We start from the raw sequence: 17,494 nt of genomic DNA, 5'->3' as shown, positions 1-17,494 counted from the left end.
CCAACAGGGATTTTTCTCTTTGGTGGAAGCAGGAATAAGAGTATGCATTTTATCATAATTTATCTGAATACCCTCCCACATTTCAATGACTAAAAGACATGTTTGTAACATTTCAGTTTCCAATCCAACATCCATGGATTTTCCATTTCCAACATCCATGGATTTTTCATTTCAATTCTCATTCCAACGTCCCCCACAACTATTATTCCTTGTTGGAGGTTATTCCTCTGCCTTGGGTCTGCTGTATTCATTGACTCTGCAACCATCAGTTTTCCATTGATTTAAACGCCTGGGGAGAGTTTGTTCACTAGAAAAATATCAACCATTCAAAACTGCAGGATGTGAAATGGTAACTGCAGGGAGTTAAATGGCAGGCTGTGCAATGAATGAAGCATTAGTGTTCATGACCCTGCATTTGCATGTGTGTGTACACTGCAGGGCACATGCATGAAAACACACAAACTATAAGATACAGTCATTCCCCATTCAGAGATTTCACTTCTAGAGACTCTGGGGAGAGAACGGAACCCTGAAGAACAGCAACTTGCAGTAGAATTTTAAATGAAACATCCCCAAAAGGCAAAAACAGGGACAGCGACTTACTAAACACCGGCTCTAGGAAAGAGGGCATGTCCTTGGCAAACAGGGACAGTTTACCAGTTATATAACTGTTTAGAGCACAAGAGGAAACTTGCAGCTTCAAAAATACCAACTGCAAAGTGCAGGCTGTAGGGCATGGCCTGCTTTTGCAAGCCCAGCTCCATCCCAAATTCTTTGAGAGAGTGACCCAGTCCTGTAATCAGTCTTCCTAAGGCAGAGCAGCAGCGACATCTCGATACATCCCAAAACCACAGTACAGTGGTCCCTCTACTTACGAAATTAATCCGTTCCGAATGCACATTTGTAAGTCGAAAAATTCGTAAGTCGAAAAGCGGTTTCCCATAGGAATGCATTGGGAACGGATTAATGCGTTCCGGAGCCTAGAAAAAAGACCCAGACCCCCAGTAAGGCTTGCAAACTGCACAGGAACATTTCTTTTCAAGAATAAACAGGCAGTAAACAGGCAGGCAAGTCAAGGAAACCGCATGTAAAATTCGTAAGTCGAGGAAACCCCATCTAAAAATTTGTAAGTCGAGGAAACCCCATCTAAAAATTTGTAAGTCGAAAAAACCGCATCTAAAACCGGATCTAAAACTGCCGTTTGTAACTCGAAAAATACTTATGTCGAGTAGTTTGTAAGTCGAGGGACCACTGTACTGCCACAGAAAGGAATCTCCTAGTCTTAAAATGCCTAAACAAGTTGTCCTTGTCAGTTTCCTGCATGATAAGGAGATAAATTATTATCTCCTTATCCTTAGGAGAGGAGAGCTGGTCTTGTGGTAGCAAGCATGACTTCTCCACTTAGCTAAGCAGGGGCAGCCCTGGTTGCATTTGAATGGGAGACTAGAAGTGTGAGCACTGTAAGATATTCCCCTTAGGGGATGGAGCTGCACTGGGAAGAGCAGAAGGTTCCAAGTTCCCTCTCTGGCTTCTTCAAGATAGGGCTGAGAGAGATTCCTGCCTGCAACCTTGGAGAAGCTGCTGCCAGTCTGTGAAGACAATACTGAGCTAGATAGACCAATGGTCTGACTCAGTATATGGCAACTTCCTGTGTTCCTAACCCCACTATTCCAACTTGATGTCCCATAACGTTTGGCTTGGGGCTCCGTCCTCCTGACACAGCAGCCTGAAGAGGACGGGGGGCGGGGGCCACATACTCTGGGTACATGAGGACAAAGTAACCATGCTTGCACACTTACCAGACTCATCCATTTAATGTACATAAGCATGGATTGATCTGGATGAACTAGAATGGACTGCATGTGGAGGCTTGTAAGCGTGCAAGTAATGAAGCTGGAAGTAAACCTGGGTTGACTCAGCTTAGCACAGGGTAAGAACTGGGGGTGCAACATATTAAACTCTGTCTTGAAATGGGGCTCCTGCTTCCTTAATCTGGCCTTGAACAGAGCTCATGCGATTTGGAAAAACTGCCAAGGATTTGAGCAAGTAACTCAGCTTTAGGCTTAACTAATCTCTAATAGGAAAACACAGCATGACTCCCTCATATAGATTTATAACGTGAAGCAATCAAAAAGCTAACCTGCTTCACTTTTACAGACATGTTCATCAGCAGAGCTCTGCCTGGGAGCTACGATGACATCATTACATACAGAACAGTCTCAATGTGGATTTCTTTTATGAAATTAAAATTTAAAAGGCAATGAGTTACATCTCCCCTGTATGTCTGGAAACAGTCCCCACAACCGCACAGAAATGGACCAGGTTTTATGTCATTGTGGGATTATCTCTTATATCTGCAATTAAGAACAAAAATACTGATAAAGATTTCTGTCAAAGAAATCACAGCATTTATAAACTGAAAGTTAACATTTCACACTACGTACAGGACTTAGAAGAAAAATATAAGCACTACAACTACTATTTAGGAAACAAACATACAAATAGGAAAGCACTGCAAGTGTTTTACAAATATTGTATCAGGCAAGCCAGCATTATCTCCATGGTACTGATGGACTACCAGCGGGGGCTGAGAGAGAGCCGCTTGCCACCCACTTAGACCATGGCTTGGCTAAGATTTGAAACGTAGACTTGAATCCCTGGTCCAAAAGGTTTAGATATTGTGAGAATAAAGTTGTAACGAGCAGGGGCGTAGCAAGGTTGGAATGGGCCCAGAGACAAGATTTTAAAATGGGCCCCCCCCACTCAAAGTCCAGGGCCTCCGCACACCCCAGGCCCCCAAGGATTTAAGTCTGATATTCCAAAATAAGTATGCTGCCTGGAAATACATTTCACTGAATACACACACGCACACGTCACAATACATAGTGATATACATTGAGTACTATACATTTGTTTTACTTTTAATGCCTAGAACACACTAGAAAGATGAATGATTAAAATGGCCCCCTCGCTGCAGATTAGCAAAGGAGACTTTCAACCATGCAGGGTGAGCCTATGTCTGTTTTCTCAGAATTCTGAACAAATTCAGTCAAGTTTGATTCCAGGAGATTTTTCACAGGAGGCTTTTAAAGCCCTTTAACACACCTCTCCTCTGGAATGGAGGTGCTGCATTCACATGTTGGCGAGATTTACCCTGAAGTCCCTGCAAGTTATTGGGGAGCAGTTCACACACAAGAAAAATAAAATAAAATAAAAGCACAAGACATGCTTCACAATTCTCACTCAGACCTTCTGGGTTGCAAAACAACTTGAACATAAGTGCATTTATAAATGAATGAATGAATAAAATAAATATAATACTGTTTCTTCCAGAAGTTTTTGTAATTTTCTGCCATGAAACAAGCCACTTATAGGACTTTTTAGATAGTTTTTTTTAAGCCAGCAAATTTTCCAAGCTGTTTAAAAATAAATATTCAGAGACTTCTCAGTCCCTCCCCCCCATATCAAAGCCCTATGGCAAGCAGATGCCTATATATCCAGGGTGGGGTGGGGTGGGGAAGGTAACCACAAAAAGGAGTTCACACTCTACCTGGCAAATGCTGGGTTCGGCAGGGCAGCAGGGGGTCTTCTGCTGCAGAGAACAGTGGTGGCCACTCCGGCTGCCTCCTCCTTCCTGGCTTGCTTGGGCCCTACTCGAGTTCAGGCTTCACTGCGGCCTACACGGAGGCCTCCGTGGAAGCCCCGCCCACCCGCCGATCAGCTGAGAGGCGGGAGAAAAGGAGCTCTTTGCAGCTTGTCTGCTGCTTCCATTGCCGGCCAGGAGAACAAGCAGGAGAGACGGCGAACAGGGCAAGTGGCTGAGGGGCCTTGGGGCTGGGCAGGGGGCAATGGGGAGTCACGTGAGGTGCCTCTGGGGGGCCCTCCAGGCAGTGGGGCCCCCATACAACTGTCTCCCCTTGCCCGATCGTTGTTACGCGCCTGGTAACGAGAATACAAAAGACTTGAAGTGCACTGGTGTTGACAACAGAGCATTTCCTAAAGGAACCTGCAGTGAATCTGAGAAAGCAATGCTGTGCTTTCAAAACATTTCTGCTTTGATGGCGCCCCAGCCTGAATTCCATTTTGGGAACTCAAAAGGGAGGAGACTGTCAGGTGCTGCACAGAATTTTTCACTGAGCCAGGTACGTTTTGGATAAATACTATCTTTTTCTCTTAGGAATTCTATTTTAGGTAGAGTTAAGATGCAATCCTGATCAGAACCAGTTACCATATCAGGAAGCATTTGGTTACATTGCCAGCAAGATCATGGTGCAGAATGAAATACAAAAGGTGTGTGCGCATGGTGGGGCACTAGAGTAGAGCTCACTTTGTACTACTACTACGAATATTTATATATTGCTCTTCAACCAAAGTTCTCAAAGAGGTTTACATAGAAAAATAAATAATACATAAATAAGATGGCTCTTTGTAGGTCAAAACTAGAGCGCACAGCAGATCCATTGACTGATTCTCCCCTTAACAACAACACTGGGAGTCAGTGGATTAAAATTACAGAACTTTATTAAATTTGTTAACAGCACACAATGTTGCACTGGAACTGCCAGAAATTATTCATGTAGCAAATGCATGCAAGTTGGAGCCTCCAAAAGAGTTCCATAGAGTGTCATGGGAAAACTATTGTTCGAACGATTCTAATCTTTGTAGGTATAGACACATCACGGCATCTAATTATCCTTTCCAAGGCCTTCATTGCAACCTTACCGAGTGCTAGTCTGCAGTGTATTTCTTGACTGCTGGATCCTTTACTGTTGATGGTCGATCCTAAAAGGCAGAAGCTATCCACCACTTCAATGTTTTCATTATCAATTCTGAGACTATCAACACAGACTATAACAAAGCTCAATTTACTGTGGACCAACATCTGTGAACTGTAATTCATTTTAGCTCATTTTCACAGTGCAATACTTCTGTTTTATATTCAGTACTAAAACTTGTGATCTTCATGGGAAATATATAATGTTTTGATTTGATTTTCAACACATCAATGCTGCAGAAGCTTGTACTAACACAGCAGGTGGCTCTCTGGCTAATAAACTAATAAAATCTTGGCAAGAGTCTGTAAGAGGTAGATGTCCCATGTGTGGCAGGTTCTTCTGGGGCATAGATAAAAGGGTAGCTTCCAGGAATAAGTTCCATGGGTGGGAGGCAGGAGAGGGGAGCTGAGGGAAGAAGGGTGGTGCATAGGTGAAGGTGGTGATCTTGGGGATCACTGCATATCTTTGAGGTAGCATCCAACTCCATCAAAGCCCCTCTTCTATGCTATGTGTACCCAAAGTCATCAGGGGGCAGTGCCCTGAAGGCTGTGAGCAGCACTACCTTGTTGCCAGTCTGATACTCCACATACAAAGAAAAGAGGAAAATGAGCCTCAAGAAAGGTAATAAGAGTACACCTAGTTTCCTTAACTGAGTGCAAGTCTCCAGGTCCAGATAAATTACATCCCCAGATATGGAAGAATTTGCTGGTGTGAACACAGAACTACTGCCCGTCATCTTCAAGAACTTTGGGAGAATGGGTGAGGTACTGGAAGATGGGAGACAAGCAAATATTTGTTTTTTGTTGCAAATAGGAGAAAAGGCTGGATGAAAGAAGGGTGAAAGATTGTTTTTCGCCGTATCTGAGAAGATGAGGAAAGAAGACTGAAGGTCAGAGGCAAGGAGCAGGAGCTTAAACCTAGCTCTCTTGCATGAAGACAGATAGGAGTGGAAGTGGGAGGGGCCCACTGCCTGCTGAGTGAGAAGGCTGGACTATCTACCTGAAACAAGCCCTGTCTACTTGGATCAAGTTGAGGAACACAACCCATAGTTAAAGATGACCTCCTACACTGTGTGAGAAAAGAATCTAGTGATTAGTAAGAGCCAATATGGATTTGTCAAGAACATGTCTTGCCAGACTGACCCCCCGCCCCCAACCTCTAAATTAGCAATAGCAATAGCAATAGCACTTACATTTATATACCGCTCTATAGCCGGAGCTCTCTAAGCGGTTTACAATGATTTAGCATATTGCCCCCAACATTCTGGGTACTCATTTTACCGACCTCGGAAGGATGGAAGGCTGAGTCAACCCTGAGCGCCTGGTCAGGATCAAACTTGTAACTTTCTGGTTACAGGGCGGCAGTTTTACCACTGCGCCACCAGGGGCTCAGAGTTACTAGTTTAGTAAATTATGGCAATGCTCTGTACATGGTGTATCTTGAATGCAGCAATGCAGTCTCCCACAATATCCTTGTTGGCAGGCTAGTAAGTTGGGGCTGTGTGGTCGAGTCACAGGTAGTTGGACTACCATACACAGCAAGTACACATTAATGACTCTGGACCATCCTGGAGGGAGGTATTGAGTGGATTGCCACAGGGCTCTGTCCTGGGTCTGTGCTGTACAACATTTTCATAAATGACTAGGAGGGAGTTGAGAAGATGCTTGTCAAATCTGCAGGTGACACAAAGCTAATGGAGGTGGGGGGCGGCAGGAGGATAGCCAATGCCTTAGAAGACACAATCAAGGTTCAATCTGACCAAGACAGGCTCAAACACTGGGTCAAAACTAATAAGATGAAGTTCAGAGACAAACGTAAAATCTTGTATAAGAAAAATCAAATGCAGAAGTACAGGGTAGGAGAGACCTGGCTTGGCAGCAGTCCTTATGAAAGGGACCTAGGTGTCAGTGAGCAATAAACTGAACATGAGATAGTAGTGCATTCTGTGACCTTGGCCAGTTTCAATGTTACTGTTTTTGTGTAGGTTGTGTTTCTAAATAATAATAATAATAATAATAGGCTGCCATTCTACTCCAAAAAGAACCCCTTACCCAGTGTGGTGTAGTGGTTAGAGCTTTAGGCTAGGGCTGGGGAGACCCAAGTTCAAATACCCATTCAGCCATGGAACTCACTAGGTGACTCCGGGTCAGCCACTTATCTCTCAAGCAAACTTGCCTCACAGGGATTCTGTGAGGATAAACATAACCATGTACACCATTCTGGGTTCCTTCGAGGAAGAGTTACATAAATAAACAAAAAGCAAAATACCAAGAGACTAGCTGGGCCAGGCATAGAGCATCTGCACTTCTAATTCTTCCCCCTCCTTCCCCCCCCTCTCGGTTTTCACTCTGTTTCACTCTGAAAACAGCCCCCGCTGTTTTCATTCCCCTCCCACTGCCGCTTTCTCCCCCTGCCTGCTGCCACCGTTTTCTCAATCCCCACCCACCACCGTTTTCTTTTCCCCCTTGCCCACAAGCCTGTCTGCCAGTGCCACTGCTTTCCTCTCTCCCTGCCGGCAGCTTGCTCGCGAACTCTCACAAGAGCTGCCACACGTGGGATTAGCAACGGGTACACCTTAGAGAAATATATATAAAGATGTTTAGTCTGTTTTCATTCTTCTGTTGCATGTCAGCATGAGGGCTTTTTTGGAGGTAGAATGACAGCCTATAATTGTTTTATAAATTATAATTGTTTATGCTTCAGCTAGTGTACCAACTGAGGTCCTTTCTCAAGAAGGCAGATCTGGCCATGGTTACCCAAGCCTTAGTTACATCATGGCTGGATTACTGCAACGCACTCTACATGAGGCTGCCCTTGAAACTTCAGTTGGTGCAGAATGCAGCTGTCAGGGTTCTCTCTGGAATGGCTCACTCGTAGCATATTATACGTATTCTGAAAGAGCTGCTCTTGTTACCAATTTGTTTCCAGGTCCAATTCAAGGTGCTGTTTTTGACCTTTAAAGCCCTAGAGCCCTCTCTTCTCAGCCCCCTCTCTGCTGTTTTCATTCCCTGCCCACCAATTAGCAGTTACTCCCCTGCTGACTGCTAACTGAGCAAAGAGGCGCCTTTTTAAAGTGGTGATTCTCTTCTGTTTAGCAGGGGGAGAGCAACTGGCCCTATCTAACCCCAGCAGAGCATCCCAACAGTGGCTGTTGCTGATGTCTATCTTATGTTTATTTTTTAGATTGTGAGTCCTTTGGAACAGGGGGCCATCGTATTAATTTAATTAGATTAATTAATTCTCTATGTAAACTACTATTGGAACTTTTGTTGAAAAGCGGTATATAAATATTTGTTGTAGTAAAGGTAGTAGTTGTAGCAAATGGGTTGGGCCCTGGATATAGAGATACAGATATATATAGGGATAGAGAGATAGAGAGAGCCAGTGTGGTGTAGTGGTTAGAGTGTTGGACCAGGACCGTGGAGACCTGAGTTCAAATGCCCATTCAGCCATGAAACTCACTGGGTGACTCTGAGCCAGTCATGTCTCTCTCAGCCTAGCCTACCTCAAAGGGTTGTTGTGAGGATAAACATAACCATTTACCACTCTGGGCTCCTTGGAAGAAGTGCGGGATATACATGTAAGAATAAAATGTAAGAATAAAAAAAAAATCTGAAGGACCACCTGCTCCCAAGGGTTTCTGCCCGTTGGACAATCTCATTGGAGGGGGCTCTGCTCTGCGTGCTAATGGTGAAAGAGGCTCGGCTGTCAAGCACACAGGACAGGGCCTTCTCAGTCATTGCCTAGAGGCTCTGGAGTGCTTTCCCAGCTAGCTGGCTCCACAGCTTCCACCACAGTTTTTAAGAAAACAAGCAAAGACATGGCTCTTGACGCAGGCTTTTAAATGAGATTAGTTTTTTACAAACTTGTTTACTGTTGTTGCTGTGCTTTATGTATTATTGTTTTATAGAGATTTTAAATGGTTTAAATAGAGATTATTTTTATATTTATATTAACAGCTCGACTTTTTGTATTTTAATTATGTATTTTAACTATATTGTAAACTGCTTTGAGATAATTTTAATGAAAAGCGGTATAGAAATTGAACAATAAATAAAAATAAATATATATTATTGTTTTATATTGGATATGAATCACAGTCTACACATAAATAGCAACAGTGAAATTGGCAAAAGACTCAGAAAAGGGCCCAGAGAAATAGAATAGTCTTTTATCTCTGCTAACTGGACAAAGATATATCTTTTAGAACAGTGGCTCTCTTCAGCAGGGGGACAGCAACTATCCTGATTCAATGCAATCCCTCCCAGTGGCTCCTGCTGGTGTCTCCCCTTTTTCAGACTGTGAGCCCTTTTGGGACAGGGAGCCATCTTCTCATCCCTCTCTGCTATGTCAACTGCATTGAGACGAAAAGTAGACTCATTACAATAATGATGATCTGAGTGAATGGACAAATTCACATCGGAGAAGGTGATCTTCCAGATAGTCTGGGTTCCAGGCTGTTTGGAGCTTTATAGGTCAAAACCAGCACTTTAAATTGTGCCTGGAAACAAAGTGGATGTCAGTATAGATCTTTCAACATAGGCAAAATATTTCTCAGATACAACAAAGAGGCCACAGTACAATTTTGTGGGGCAGAACATTTCAGTCCCAATTAAATTGGGCCCAGTAATCCTGTGGATGTAATGAAAGAAGCTGACATGAATGAGAAACAATTTTGATCATTTATTTCCAGCAGGCATCTCTTTGCTTCAGTGTGCACACCTCCTATTGTCAGAAGCTACCATTTGTAACAGCTGCAACCCAACTAGTAAGGATTCTGTTACCAACATAATTGGCTAGCCAACACATTATTATTGCCTAACAGCCTCTTAATGGCTGGTGTTTAGGAAACTAGGTTTTTCTTGGCAAGGGGAGAGCAACTCACTGCCAGGTTGCGGGTGCTTCAGCCTACAATGGGCACACAAATGTAAGGGACAGGAAGAATTTCTAATTGTTAATCTACTAGTCACAGCACCAGTCCAATCTAGCCCCCACCCCACCCCCACCCCTTGTTTTATTCTTCTGAGTACACCAGCTGCTCAACTACAATTATAAGTATAGCTCATGCTCACTTTCAATAGATGCCCATCTGCACATCACACTAAACAACCACTTGCATAAGCTTCCTTGTGATTGTTTTGTAAAGACAAGACCTTTACCCAACAGGCAACGTTTTTAGTTTATAAGAGACACAACTGGAATTAGACTTCCATCTATTTTCATTCTGACTGGCTAATTATCCAGAGACAAACAATTCTCAACCACACCATGCCGACTCACAAGAAGAAAGAATGCATTTTTTAAAAATCCACTTTATAAATTATTGAAGTGCATGCATAGCACAAAGTTCAGTCCTGGCAATTTTGGATTATTAAAAATAACCAATTGCTCTTACATAAGTTAACTTGATGTCACAAAGTGGGAATGTTGTTGCTACAACTAGTATCTGCCACAAAGACAAAATTAATGCAACACTGTCTGCTTACAGAGAAGCACCATAATCCTAATCATGGCTCTTGTGAATAAAAGATGCCCTTAGAACAGGCCTGCAGAACTTCAGCCCTCCAAATGTTGTTGGAGTATAACTCCCATCATTCCTGACTATTGGTTTCTGTGGCTGGGGATTATGGGAGTTGTAGTCCAAAAACAGCTAGAAGGCCATGGTTGTGCAGCCCTGAAGTATAACTGCAAGCAAAGAGTTCTGTTCTCTCCAATAACCACAGGTTAAACCATAAACAGCCAGATGACTGGAACGAGGGAATTCCAAGACATGAACTGTTGTAATGCTACTACCTCTCCACATACTACTCGTCTGGGCTTATGCCCTCCTCCCTTTTGATTCAAAAGCTGGTTTATGGGAGGAGAGCTGATCTTGTGGTAGCAAGCATGAATTTCCCCCTTTGGTAATCAGGGTCTGTTCTGGTTTGCATTTGAATGGGAGGCTACATGAGAACACTGTAAGATATTGCCCTTGGGGGATGGACGCTCTGGGAAGAGCATCTGCATGCTTGCATGCAGAAGGTTCCAAGTTCCCTCCCTGGCATCTCCAAGATAGGGCTGGGGGAAACTCCTGCCTGCAACCTTGGAGAAGCCACTGCCAGTCTGTGTAGACAATACTGAGCTAGTAGGACCATTTGTCTGACCAAGTATAAGGCATAGGGACGTGCAGAATATTTGGCAGTTAGAATGTTCTGCCTCGAAATGGGCCATTTTGAGTGTTCCGAGCTTGGAACAGAATGCTCTTCAAATGAAGAGCCTGTTCTGAGCTTGGAACAGAACAGCCCGTTTGAGGACAGAACAATCCGAGCACCATTTTAGAATCCAAATGGGCACTCTTCTGACCTCTGCACACATGCAGTGGCCATTTGCATGGTCAGACCCGAACATGCAAATAGCCACCACACGTGTGCAGAGGCTGGAAGGGCACCATTTTTTATTCAAAAGTAGTGTGTGGAATGGGGTTGTTCCGACGGAATGTTCTGCAGATTTAGCTCGGAACGGAATGCTAAATCCATTCCGTACACATCCCTAATAAGGCAGCTTCCTATGTCCCTATGTAAAAATACACTGAAGACACATTTATTCACTCAGGCTTTTAAGTAGATTTACAGTTTTAAATAATTTTAATACTGGGTTTTAAATATTGTTAATATTTTAAATGATTTTAATTGTTAATTGGTTTAATGTTTTAAATGATTTTAATTGTAAACTGCCTCGAAACACAAGTTTTGAGTGGTATAGAAATATTTTAAATAAATAAAAATAAAATAAAATGCACCTGGCCATGGTAAACAATACCTTTCCTAGCCCAGGGTTGCCTGGTTCCAGTGGCTTGCAACAATTGCCCCCCACTGACTACTCATACAGAGGCAAATGCTTTTCACCTCAATCAAGTTTTATCTGCAATATTTTGAATTATTGCATTGCTATGGTTGTGACAAAGTGTTTTATTAAAAGGTATTCTATCTTTCATACACTGTATACATTTAAGTTATTAAAAATTCATCTACGTGGCCATCTATAAATGAAACAGGAATGGTCTTGCCATTAAGATACAGAAAGACTAAATGGCTACAATCCATATACTGAAAAGAATGTATGGAAATAGCATGATACTGTTCTGTTGGTGAACCTAAGCAAGTTGGCCCTGCAAGTTGCCTCAGTGCATTATCACTGGGGAATCACAATTATAAGCTGCTCTGAACTCTCATAAGTGAAATAAATAAATAAATAAATAAAACAAGACTACAATAATTTTCTTCAAGACAGTGGGTACATGGGTTCGACATCACTTCATCTCCACAAGTCCTTCCCTAAAATCCACACCAGCATGTAAACAAGTCTTCTCATTGTTCCATATCAGTGCACCCTGTTTCACACAGGGTAAAGTCACTTTTGCACTAAAAACAGCTATACTCTAAACAAAGATTTTTCACTGACAAATGCAATAGGGTTTATTTATAAAATGACTAACTTACCTAATTGAGTTTCTAAAGTGGTCTTCTGCAGGGCTTTTTACAGTACAGCTGTTCAACAGCCACAAGTCTGCTTCTGCAGCATTCTCTGGCAAACAGAAGTATAAATTAAACAATTAGAATTATATCCGGGGTTCCTAGTCTATATTATATAAGAGAAATTGGATTTAACCAGTTAACAAAGCAGTACAGCTATAGATAGACAGATAGACAGATAGATAGATAGATAGATACACACACGAGCGCACAGACACACACACATACATACACACACACATACTAGCATAACAAGCAGTCATACTTAATGAAAAGTTTAAAATTATGAAAAATAGAAATAAATACAGGATGAATTTTCACATTAATTGAGGATCACAACCTCAGGCAGTGACAAGAGGGAGGAGAGCTGGTCTTGTGATAGCAAGCATAAATTGTCCCCTTTAGTGAGCAGAGTCTGCCCTGGTTTACATTTGAATGGGTCACATGTGTAAGCACTGTAAAATATTGCCCTTAGGGGATGGGGCCGCTCTGGGAAGAGAATCTTCATGCTTGCATGCAGAAGGTTCCAAGTTCCCTCCCTGGCATCTCCAAGATAGGGCTGGGAGAGACTCCTGCCGGCAACCTTGGGGAAGCCATTGCCAGTTTATGCAGACAATACTGAACAAGATGGACCAAGGGTTTGACTCTATATACGGCAGGTTCCTATGTTCCTATACTGTATTTCAACTACAGAAACCTAGGTGTGCACACACTGTTCAACAGTAAACTGGTCCACCATGAACCACACAAGTTCAACAGTTTGATCACGAACCAGACCAGCCTCCAGTTTGATCCACAAACTGAGCCCGGTCCGTGGAGGAATGGTTTGGCAGTTCGAGGGGCTATGCTTGTAAAGGGGAATCTGCTGAGGATTTGCTGAGGATTACAAGCAAAGGGGAATCCTGGCTTTAAAAGGCTTCTAAAGAGCAGCCAGGGAGGGGCAGCGAGAGGGCACCTTTACAAATAGATTCAAGGTGCTTACTGGACCGGTGCTCCCCCCAGCAGCCCGCCCATGCGGTGATGGTGGCACAGTTCCGAAACTGACCTGGAGGCCATTTGTATGGCTGTTTTCAACCAAACCAGTTCACAGATCAAGCGGTTCAGTTTGAATTTGATCCAAATTCAAACTGAACCACAAAGGTTTGTCCGGGTACACCCCTAACATTTACCCCTAACATTTAGAATCTCAGATAATACAAAGCTTACTTTGTTTTGGAGGGTAATTCTGCACTTAATCCACTTCTACATACCAGAGACAGCAATCTTGCTATTTTTCACATAACTAATCTTGTAATGGATGAGGTCTAGTAAGGCACTCTGATTTTAACAAGGATCTTTTTCCAGTTTCACTCATTCAGTGTTTAATAACACCAAACTCCTACACACAGTAAATAGTGTGGGAGCTGCTTCCCCATACTACACTGAAGAGGGCACCCAAACTAAGCAGCCAGTCAGCATATCACTCACATGTCTAGAATGTTCAGAATGTCCAGACTTCACGATAAAATTACCTTCAAGTGTCCCCCACAAGAATACCAAAATTCTCATTCAAAGAGGAAGAAAATTCCATTTTTTCTTAACGAATGATTGACATTAAGGCATCAATCATACTATCTATCCATCTATCTATACGCAAGTGGGAAAAGAAGTGGGACAGAGTATTATGTACAGAAGAAACTGCTGACAGTTCTGATATCAGTATTTACAAATCAAAGATTTGGATTTCCCCAGTCTGGCTATGTGAAAAAACTGCACAATGAGTTTACGAGCTTTCATGTACAGTACAAGAAGCCACACACTTAGCCATTTTTCAAGCTGCAACAAAATGCAAAGATTTAGCACTAGACTATATTGCTATGTAACGGAAGAATGAAAGTTTAACACTCAGATTAACTGCAGAGGTAATGGATGCATGATGAGTGTTTGAATCGTCTTACATGTCCAGCAGTCAAATCATCACTCACCACCTTGAAAACAACATATATTTGGGCTGACTCATTTGATCACTGACCGAATGAACAAACATGAAGTGCATCCGCCCCGACATCATCTTAAGGACATCCCAACACACTGTCGGGACATCCTTCAATCATGTCTGGGGGCAACACGCACTCCAAAACCCTGTTCCCTCCTCCAGGTTGAGCTGCTGATTGAGTGAATGACCCAATGTGGCTCTTTGTGCACATTGTATAAAATGAAGAAGTTGAATTCACAATGGGAGAGTTGAATTATACGTACCTGGTCCCCTCCCTCACTTCCTCCATGCATTTGCTGCTATGTCTAAATTATGCATACATGCCACGTATTACAGTTCACATACATCCAAAAACACAGGTGTATTGTTGTAATATTAGGTATAATACTAGGGCAGTGATACTAGGAACAATAATTGCTTTGAATTTGCTACAACCCATATTGTATGGTTAGAAAGCCCCATTCGATGCAATACTGGCAGATATTTTTGGTATCTTCTTAGATGGATCACCCCGCCCCATATGTATAAAACACTGAGTAGGGAGGAAGAAAAGAGTTGACTGATTGACATCTGTAGCTGGCCATTGCTTGAATGTCTTCCCAGGCTCGCAGCTGCTGAAAGCATGATACAATTGTTTCAGCTATGTATTTAATCTTTTCCAATCATAGTGCTTTGTGGAAGGGACATGGAATATTAAGACTCGGACTAAACCTCAGACTAAGCGAGACACTTTTGCTAGTGACTCTTAAAGAGGAGTAAAGTCTTCATAGAAGCAAAGCATTCAAACAAAGAAAAAATGTGAATGGGGGTGCAACTCCTTCTCAGAAACATAGCAGATATCATCCTGCACTGTTTGAAGGACAATGGTAGCACCTTTGGGCTACCCGTGCCTCCAAGCTCCCAAGAAAAGCAAGAATTCAAGCATATGAACAAAGTAGAAATGTGAAAGGGTATGTGCGCCCGCTTCACAGAAATACTGGCACCTCTACATGAAACTGGGGTGGTATCAAGCCCTAATGAGAGTTCAACAAAAAGGTTTACCATCCCTGGAAGCTTTATCCCATTTTGACTTACAAAAATACACATAGACATGTTGGTGGTTTACTATTATTTCCTATGGGACATCCCGATATGATGCCTTTGACTGATCTGAATAGGGCTGCCATCTGTAGTGGCGGAACAAGGCGTCTTGAATCGGATCCAGTATTTTTCTCTGTACACACCCCTACCTCTTACCCCTCAATAACAAGCTTAACATGTATAGTCAAACTGTGAGTTGATTGTTATGCTCCATGTGCTATTTGACTTGTATTGAATTTTTTTCTAGTATTGATTCAAAGACACATTACAATATACAAATCAGATGCTATGCGATGTTACAACAAACATGTGATCTAAGGCAGAGCTGGTGTGGTCTTATAGCTCCACCACATGCTGAGCGTACAGTCTGTCAAATATGGGCATGGCTTCTGTGTCTCAGAGCATGCAAACCCAGTATCTACCAGCAAAGTTGTTTTGCGATGACCTCATCCACAATCACATTTAGCTGCTTGAGTCTTCCCACAAGGTCTCAGAGTTAAGTACTGAATTTATCCATTCAATCTAAACATTAAACTATCATCAAAATATTAGAACGGAAAGGTTAAAAACCAAAAAGGCAATTCTTCAAAAACCACTGCGCCTTTTTCTTATAAATTATCATTCACTATAAGAAATGTTTCTTACATACTTGTCCTTGCCCTAAATATAGCTCGTTTGAAAAACAAGTGTTTGAGAGCAAAAAAACAGTTAAAGCCTTCTGGATCTTATCGACTGAAGGAGTCAGGTAAAAGACACAAATAGCTTTTGCAGACTATTCCCCAAGAATCTCTATTATATTATATGGATGACAACGTAAATTAAATGGACGTTTTCCAGCTCAGCAATTACAGCAGCAAATGGGCCAGGTTTTGTGCATATTTTCCTTTTATTCTTCAAAAGTGCACCCAAATGAAAGCATTCAGACTAGTGTCACCACATGTTCAGAACTGGCCGGGACAATCCAAGAAGTGGACATCCTGTTCAGAATGTATGGAAAGTGTCACCCTGGACATGAAATGTCCAGAGATCTGAGTGGGAAGATTGCTTTAACGAATTTTACCCATTTTTCTGATATTTCTCTCCAGGCACTGTAGCTACATGATGTCAATACTTAAAAGCCCCAAATTATTGCCCTTTCTCTGGCTGGTACTAGGGCTGCTGGCTCTTCATAGATAGTTCTTTCCAGTACTGAACCTGAACTAGAAATATTAAGTGATTTTTGTTTTAAAGATCAGGAAGAAAAAAACCTGGACGTTCCAAATACAACTGCTACTATTTAGCACCCATTTTATATTGTCTGTTTTGCCTTGTGATTCAGTCCTAAACATATTTACTACTACAAACAACAGCATTTCAATTTGTCTTCTTAATATTCTTAATATTCCACAAAAAATTTAAAAACTCAGACACACTGCAAATTATTGTGGTTTTAGGGAGCCCAATCACCACACTAAATCAGTTCTGTTTAGCTTGCAAAGACAACTCAAAGCAATGTCCTTTTATCAGGAGGACATCTTCACTAAGAAAGAATTAATGAACTTAAACCACAAAAATCTATCATGTTTCCGTAAATCATCATCAACTTCAAAGAAATTCAAAAAGTCATGGAAACAATCTAAACATAACAGCAGGTTCTACAAAGCAAGTTGTTTGAATTATGCAATAAAAACAGGAAAACTTGGTCATCAACAATTCTGAGTCATCAATATGGATATCCACAGAAAGGACCAAAATATTTAGATTTTGGTTTTCTAGCTAGGAATTTATGTTTATATCATAACTCCTCTAAGACTCTAGATATCACCCTGAATATCCTTAAATAGCACTGTCTGAATATTATCTGGGGGAAACATAGATAAGGGCTGAAATTGTTTGAGCTGATGACTGAAATGTAATACATACCAAGTGTCCAATGAGAAGACACAGTTTACCAGAACCCTGTTATCAGGCACTGTGCATCAGCATGTTCTGCCTCCCATCCTTAACAGTTTCCCTCTTCTACCCAGTCAGGAGTACTTCACAAAGCACAGAGTCAAATGTGGATAAGACATGCAGAAACTTGTATGTGAAGCTTATAGAACACTGACTGAAAATAAATGTGATATTACAATGTTTTCATATCTACAAAGGCAAAAACTGCCATGGCTATGAGT

General features: G+C 42.0%; 1 protein-coding gene across 3 annotated transcripts in view; it reads right to left on the bottom strand.

Annotated features, from left to right (window-relative positions):
- Positions 1-17,494, bottom strand: part of CDKAL1 (CDK5 regulatory subunit associated protein 1 like 1) — a 419,489-nt gene that overhangs the window by 324,012 nt on the left and 77,983 nt on the right. For all 3 annotated transcript variants that reach the window (XM_053245521.1, XM_053245520.1, XM_053245522.1), the window contains exon 4: positions 12,254-12,338. In XM_053245521.1, coding sequence (XP_053101496.1) covers positions 12,254-12,338 — 85 coding nt within the window. The remainder of the gene's footprint in view (positions 1-12,253; positions 12,339-17,494) is intronic.

The sequence above is a fragment of the Hemicordylus capensis genome, chromosome 4 (assembly GCF_027244095.1).
Source record: "Hemicordylus capensis ecotype Gifberg chromosome 4, rHemCap1.1.pri, whole genome shotgun sequence".
Lineage (NCBI taxonomy): Eukaryota > Metazoa > Chordata > Lepidosauria > Squamata > Cordylidae > Hemicordylus > Hemicordylus capensis.
The sequence above is the reverse complement of the archived record's forward strand: the minus strand, read 5'-3'. Positions and strand labels throughout refer to the sequence as shown.